General features: G+C 20.7%; 1 protein-coding gene across 1 annotated transcript; it reads right to left on the bottom strand.

Annotated features, from left to right (window-relative positions):
* Positions 1 to 18: 18 nt before the first annotated feature.
* LOC128960720 (multidrug resistance-associated protein 1-like) lies at positions 19 to 3,359 on the bottom strand (the record flags this gene model as incomplete). The annotated part of the gene is made up of 7 exons (XM_054306852.1): positions 3,342 to 3,359; positions 2,260 to 3,254; positions 2,033 to 2,166; positions 1,405 to 1,539; positions 1,066 to 1,307; positions 299 to 571; positions 19 to 230 (listed from the first exon to the last, which is right to left on the bottom strand). Coding segments are annotated over exons 2-7 (1,979 nt in total), but the record flags the coding sequence as incomplete, so codon positions are not given.
* Positions 3,360 to 8,689: the final 5,330 nt, after the last annotated feature.

The following is an 8,689-nucleotide window of genomic DNA, read 5'->3' as shown; positions in this document are numbered from 1 at the left end:
TTTAGATTAATATTTTGCAAAATTATATTATCATTATTATTATTATTATTATTGGGAATTGTTTCCATGCTATTCCATGTAAAAAAACCGTTTTCTATGCTAAGCACCGTTAGGTGATTGTCATCCTCGTCCTCCTTCTCATCATCGATGGTATCGATATTATTGGTCACATAATTGGTTAGTTCGGGTAAATCCAGAAATTTGTTTAAACGATTAATTGAAACTATTGACTATTGAAAATTAATTAGGTTGTATATAATTATAATAATTGTTTTATATTTTATATAACAAACCATACAATTATTATCTCATTGATAGTGTCGGGCATATTCATAACCGAATGCCCGACCTTAGCAAACAATGCTAGCGATACAAACACTTTTTGGGCGTCCAATGTGTCCGAACCGATGGCCATATAGGAGCCAAACGTAGCCAACGTAACCATAAATGGTAGACAAGTTGATGTCAGCAGCGATATTGTCGACCAATAGCCGGCTGTCCGTAAAAATCCCAACTCTTTGCCGCGTATTTGCAATATCTTATCGATGAATGCCTTTTCCCAGGCGTATAGCTATTTGTGTTTTTTTAGGTGGGTGTGGGTATATGGGTGTGGAGTTTAAATAAATAAATAAATTGAAAACGTTATTTCTATACATAATTATCTGATAATTTAATTAATTAACTAATATTGACATAATTATTTTTATAGGCTATAGATTTCTGTATATATATTATTTATTAAAATATTTAAAAAAAAATAAAAAAAATACTATTATATAATCTAATAATAATATTAGTAATATTAGTAATATTAGTAATATTAGTAATATTAGTAATATTAGTAATATTACTAATATTACTAATATTACTAATATTACTAATATTACTAATATTACTAATATTACTAATATTATATTATTATCAAGTTTTAACATTTAAAAAAACTAAATTATTAATAATTAAATATATTAATTAAATTTTTTAGTTAGTTTTTAAATTATAATTATAATAACTATAATAAAAAAAAATCTAAAATAAAATAATAAGAAAAATAAAACAAAATACTTTTAATACTTTGATACCATTGAGTACATCATTGGTAATCAATTGTCGGCGATCTTTGTGAGACATTTGTCGGGACATATAGTTATCATTGATTTTGGCTACAAATATATTGGTCATCATAGCTACCAGTAGTACTAGGATACCGGCAACAATGGACACACCTAATTCAGTGTATAGTAGATATACTGCCAATGTTATCTGGATAATGGTCGTCCATAAAAAATTTAATTTCGATAACAGTCCTTGATAAAATATAAATAAAGTAAAAAAATAAATTAATAAATTTTTTTGTTAAAAATAAATAAATAATTTTTTTTTCAACAATATATATATATATACCAATAAATCGATGACAATCGACGGCCATTAGATTAACTATTTGCCCGGTATTTGACTCCCGATTTTTGGCACTATTACTTAATACCAGTGCTTTACGATAGACCAGTCCGGTTAGCAATGTTTTTATACGCTGTCCTATAAAAAAACATAAAACAAACATTTTTTTAAACATATATATATATATATATATATATATATATATAATAATCAGGGATTTAAGTAACTAAAATGCCTGTCCTAACAATGCTAACAATTTCTAAAAAAGCCAACTGTATTTATAATAAAAAAATATAATCGTAATTTAGTATTTTTTACCATGTTAATTAAATTAATACAATTAATTACAACTTTATATACTACAAGGATATTGACTTATAATTTATTAGTTATACTAAACAAACAAATATATTGATAAAACAATATTTTTAATAAATCAATAAATTAATATAAATTAATAAAAAAAATAATAGATATCACCACCACCACCACCTAAAAATAAATGCCCAGGCTCTGGCATAGAAAGGACAGGCATTTATGAAAAAACAGGCATCTATTGTTTATGCCTGTTATTTTTAAAACCCCTGATAATAACATAGTTTGTTTTTTTGATAAATTTTACATTTCATACCTAAAACAGTCATTTGTTGGGCATTTATAGAGTAGGCAAATGCAACCGTCATATTGAGCGCCAGTATTGCTGTTGCATAGACATAACCGTGCCATTGGGGGTCATCATCATTGACGGTAAATTCAATCAAATATCTAATAACACATATATCAATATATATATATATATATGTATAAAATACTATTATAATTATGAGGTTATGAGGTTTATAAATGGTTGGATTATACTTAAGTAGATATGCGCTAAATATGACTCCCGTATCAAATACTATGAAAGCTAGTGTTGACGGCAAATAAGTCGACCAAAAAGTTTTCAAAATAGCTGTAAATACATTACTACTGACTACTCCTACACTACTACCGCCAGTAGTAGTAGTAGTAGTAGTAGTACTGGTAGTAGTTGTAGTTGTCTTATAATGTCTAGAAAATTGGGCCATCAATTGGTCGACCCTATCGTCCGATCGTAGTGGCCATAGATCGCCGATAGTCAACGATTTTTGCCAACCAGTCCATAGTAGACTGTCTACCCATTGAAATGTTAGTAACGATAGAAAACCGGAACTATCTTTTGGACAGTTGTTGGTTAAGGTTAAGGTGTCGGCGCTTTTAGCTGACAATTGTTGTCGTTGTGGTAAACGATCGGCAATTGAACAAAACATTAACAATAGGGTAGTCAATGAAAACTCTATAGTTATCGCTAGTAGTTGTCCCGCAGTTATTGATAGTCTGACCGTAGCGTATGACCAAACTGTTAGGCCACTGGCCACTGTATCGGCTAATAGATAAAACCATATAAACCAATTGCAACTGTGTTGACCGTTTAGTCGGTACTGGTAGACAACTATGGTTATGGCCAGTCGTGTTGCTATTAGTATGAATGTCCTGATAATATAGGCAACTGTTGGTAGTGGCAGTGGTGGTGTGTCATCAATGGCTGGCCATTGATGATAGTATCGGAGCTGATATAGACTGACAAACAAGTCGACTACAGTTACCGTAGCTAACAGACAGGCAATGGCCAGTCGTATAATATTGAAGTAGTTGTAGTCAATAGTTGACGGTGTTGTTGGTGTTGATCTAACCGATCGGTGATTACAACATAGTGTAGTGATTTTAATGGACAGGCATACGGTTAGACAGGTAGCCGGCAGCCATACAAGCCAAGTATCGGCCATACAGATGCTAAACTTGGGACTAGTAGTGTTCCACATAAGCACCGGATCCTACACTTCCACCAAATAATATAATTAATTTGTAATTAAAAAAAATAAATAATAATTATTATAATAATTAATAGTTAAATATTTTACCCATAATTTTGTGTCACATATTTTGTCAAACATATTGTTATTTAACATTATTTTATTAGTTTGTTATTAAAATAAAATTAAATATTTATTATTATTATTATTAATTAATAAATAATTATTATTATTTATAAAAATATATATTTGTTTAGTTGAAAAAATATTAATTACAATTAAATACAAATAACTATTTAATTAATTTTCAAATTTTTGAAATTATGAATAAACTATCAAAAATAAACTTTATAATTATTATTAAAAAAATTAAATATTTCACTAATTGATTAACATTTTAACATTGATTTAAATTGTAGGCAAAAAAAAACTTAAGTAATTATTTATTATGAAGTTTTTATTAATTATTATTATTAGTATTAATGTGTTGTAACAAAATTGTTAACCTTCTGGGAATTCCCAGATAGTTTTTATTTTTATCTTAATTTTTATATCTATCTAAAAAAATGTGGTTTAGAAAAATATCAGTAAATCAATAAAATTAAATATCTAATTTCGATATTGAGTTGTATTAATAAATTTATTTATAAATTTTCTAGTAATTTTTATAGTAATTTTCTAGTAATTTTTGTAGTAATTTTTGTAGTAATTTTTGTAGTAATTTTTGTAGTAATTTTTGTAGTAATTTTCTAGTAATTTTTGTAGTAATTTTCTAGTAATTTTCTAGTAATTTTCTATTAAGTTTTTATTAATATTCTATTAATTTTATATTATTTATTTTTTTAAAATTTAAATAGAATGTTATTTTTTTATACAATTTAAATGATATATAAAAATTATTTTAATTAATCATTAATTTACAAATAAAGTTTATATATATATATTATTAGTTTATATAATCAAGATTAACTAAAAACTAGGTGACTTTTATTAACATAAATTGATAATAATTAATTTGGGTAACTGTGCCATCAATTGATAAGACAATTGAATTATTTATATAACGATTTTTTTTCTTTAAAATAAATAAATATTTGATTAAAATAGAGTTTATATACTACTGTTTATCGCATAATAATAATAATAATAAAAGTTTATAATAATTTAACCCCAAAAAACATGTTTACTTTATTTTAAAAATTAAAATGTATAGTAATTTATTTAATTTTTTTTTGAAAATGTTTTTTATATAACATTACACCTACTGTTTATTATAGATATATATATAATAATAATAATAATTAAAACGGTATCAAAAAATTTATAAATAATATTTACTGATATTAACAATGTTTACAATTTGTATATAAAATTTAATTTAGTTTTTAGTTTTTTTTATTAAGTTCATAAACTGTTGTTAAGATTTATAAAAATATTTTTTTAATTAGATTAATAGATATATTTATATATTGAATGATAAACTAATAGTTTTATTTGCAAATATACAATAAATATTATATTATTAATATATATATATATATATATTACTATAAATATAGTAAATATCTCTACATTATATTTTTTAAAAAACAAAACAATTAAAAACTTTAATATATTATTGAGTTAAATTTATAAATATTTATTTTAAACTGTATTTAGAAATTACAAATAAAATATATTAACAATTTATAATTATATTATATAATTATAATTTACAATTTATATGTTTTGCATTTATTAAATAATAATTAAATAATTTTGAATAAATAAATTTATATAAAATTGTTTTTATTATATTTAAAGAAAAAAAATTGTTTTTATTATATTTAAAGAAAAAAAATTGTTTTTTAAAATAATTTATATTATTATTTATTCAAATAATTAATTAACTGATGATAGACAGAGAGATAGTAGCCATTAAAAAAACGGTAGCTATGAATGAGATATATGATAGATGTCCTCCACATAACTGGCCATAAATTTGCGAACTGGATGTACACATAATAGTAGGTCCTATTTGATGGCCAACTCCTTTACCACCGATATTATCAGTCAATCAGTTTGTTTTTTGAATTTAATTAAATATTTTAATATTTTTGTTGTTGAATGAAATAAAAATGTTATTTGATATCACATACACACATAGTATAGCTATAAATATATATTTTATTTTAAATACAAAAATTTATCATAAGATATACACTGTATTGTGAATCTTAATTATTATAGTATTATTAAAGTTATATATTTTTATTTTTAAAACTATTATACAAGTAATCTATAAATTATTTTTTTATCTAATATTATAATTATTTTTAACATATTTTATAAATTATTTTTTTAGTTGCATTACACTAAAATTAGATGCCAAAAAAATATAAAAAAGTATATAATTTTATTTTTTTAAATTAATTTAATTGTATATTTTTTTTATTTTTTTTATATACTATACTAAAACATTACAATTTATTTTTATTTTATTTTCACTTAAATACAAAATAGTGTGAATAATTTTTTTTAAAGACATTTTTGTAGTGAAAATATTTTTCATAAACTATTTGTTAAATATAATGCATTTTTGTATGTTTTTTTCAAATGTAAATTCAATTTAAAATTTCATAATTAATTGCTAACATATGTGTGTTTATGTTTTTAGTAATAACTATTAATAGAAAGTTTTAAAAAAATTTAAAACTAGTTTTTGAAGTCAATTACTAAATAAAATATATAATATTTTTTTTCTCAAATAATATATTTTCAATGTTAGCCAATGATTGTAAATCATTGATAATATTAACAACAAATAGTAATAATAATATTTTTTGTTGTATTTAAAACAATGAATATTCAATAAATCAATTATATTGATATATAATTCATTAAATTTTTACTGTATTTTAAATATTTATGTGTTTACAGTATTATATATATATATCATATATTTTTTTGTGTCACTGTTAATGTTTAAAATAAATTTTTATTTTGACTGCCAGTTACTATAATTAAATATTATTGATTGATTTATTATTTAAAAACACACACACATATATATATAAACTTATATTTTTTATAAAAACTATAGTAAAATATAATTTGATTGACAAAAAAAACACATAAAATTTGATTATCAATGTTGTATAATATTAGCGCAAAATAAAATCTAATTATTTATTATATTTATAATAATATTTTAAATATAATAAATAATTAGATATTTTTTTTAAAAAATATAGATTAATAATTGTTTTAAAAATTTGACATTAAATTTAGTTTTGACTAAATAGTCATATAAAAAATTTACGGTTATTTAAAAAATACATTAAATGTATTTAATTTATATCTACAGTAATGTTTTTTAAGCATAATATTTCATAATAATTGGCATAATTTAACCAACAAAATAAAAAAAATGTTTACTATTTATAAAATAAAAGTAATTAATTTATTTATTTTTTAAATATATATTATTTAACAGTATAGACACATACAGTATATATATATAAAGTTTATATATTAAATATATATATATTTTTATATTAAAACAGGATCTAAAATATATAAATAACATTTGTTGCTAAAAATATTTACAATATGTATATATAAAATGTGATTTTATTTTATTTATTTTATTTTACATTAAGTTTATAAACATTTTTTTAGATTTACATTAAAATTGTTATAATGGTCTAATACATACAGTAATTATATAATTATAATATTTATAATTACAAAAAGTAAACTAATATCAATAGTTTTATATAATAATATACAATTAATATTACATTTTTTATTATTATTATATTTTTTTTAATAAATATCTGCTAAATTATATTAAAATATTAAAAACACAATTGATAATATTATTTGATTGAAAATTTATAAATACAACAATAATAATAATAATATAAATATTTAGTTACTTATACAGTGTATAATAAATTAACAAAAAAAACAAAGAAAAATGAAAATTAATAATTATAATAATTAATTAAATATTGAACACATTTTTCTTTAATTAATTAATTAATTAATAATTATTAAAATAAAAATTTAATTAATTTTTTGTGTGTGTGTTTGTATATATATATATATATATATGTATAAATAAAATTTTTATATGTTTTTTAATAGTTTATATTAATCTTTAATAATTAACTGATAGATGAGCGATAGGGCAAAAACGGTAGCCATGAATGATGTAATACCCTCGACATAACCGGCCATAAAATGAAACTTAAAAAACAGACTCAAACCCATAAGGCTGGCAAAGGCTGTACATAATAGTAGGTCCTCTTTGATGGCGGCAAACACACCGACCAATTCAATGACCACCGATATTATGGCTATCAATATAAGGGCAATGTTTTGGCGACCTATTTGTTTGGATGATAATTTAAGAGAGAGAGAGAGAGAGAGAGAGAGAGAGAGAGAGAGAGAGAGAGAGAGAGAGAGAGAGAGAAAGAGAGAGAAAGAGAGAGAAAGAGAGAGAAAGAGAGAGAAATTCATTATTTTTTTAATTATTATTATTTAGTAGTAGTAGTAGTACTGTATATACTGCATAATAAAATGCATATAAAGTAAAATATAAGTCAAGTTATATACAATATAATACTATACTATATTTGATAGTAAAATATTATACTATATATTAATAGTAATAATAATAATAATAACAAGAATATTAAAAATAAATATTAAAAATAAATTGACTTTAATAAACTAATAGTAAAACTATAAAATTTATATTACAGAATATATAGATTACTAATAAAATTTTTAAAAATAGATTTTAATTATTATTAGTATTATTTATGTAAAAATAAAACTCTAAAATATTAAAATAAATAAATAATATATTTAATTAATTTTTTAAAGTTTATTTTCTAAAAAAATTACCAAAAAATAATAAACTTGAAAAAATGTTAACTATTTTTTGTCAACAACAACAGCAAAAATATTTGATTATAAATTAAAATCTAATTAATTTGATTTATATATTTAATTAACAGTAACTTTAATGACATTTTCTATTATTATTTTTTTGTTTATAATTTTTACTGTTTTTTTGAATGTATTATTTTGAGAAATAAAAACAAACAAAAAAATAAAATGTTATTTGATATTTACAGACAATAACTAACAAAATATTTTTATGTTTTCATCATTTAATTTATGTTTAAAATAAATTAGTTTTATGTATACATTAAAAATAATACTAAATATAATCTAAGAAAATCTAATTTAATTTAATTTTCTGTAATATTAGACATTTATTAAAAGAAAATATAATTAAAGTTTTTAAATTAAAACTTAATTATTTTGTAAATCATAAATAGTATACTTAAATGGCTTTAAATTTTTATTATTTTTTTTATAAAAATTGAGATAAAAATATATGTAATTTTTGTACTTATATATTAAAATTTGCGTTTTTGTGTGTTTTTATTTGCCAAACA

This window comes from Oppia nitens, unplaced genomic scaffold, assembly GCF_028296485.1.
Source record: "Oppia nitens isolate AA-2021 unplaced genomic scaffold, nextdenovo-longstitch-racon4-pilon3 scaffold51_pilon_pilon_pilon, whole genome shotgun sequence".
Taxonomy (NCBI): Eukaryota; Metazoa; Arthropoda; class Arachnida; order Sarcoptiformes; family Oppiidae; genus Oppia; species Oppia nitens.
The sequence above is the reverse complement of the archived record's forward strand: the minus strand, read 5'-3'. Positions and strand labels throughout refer to the sequence as shown.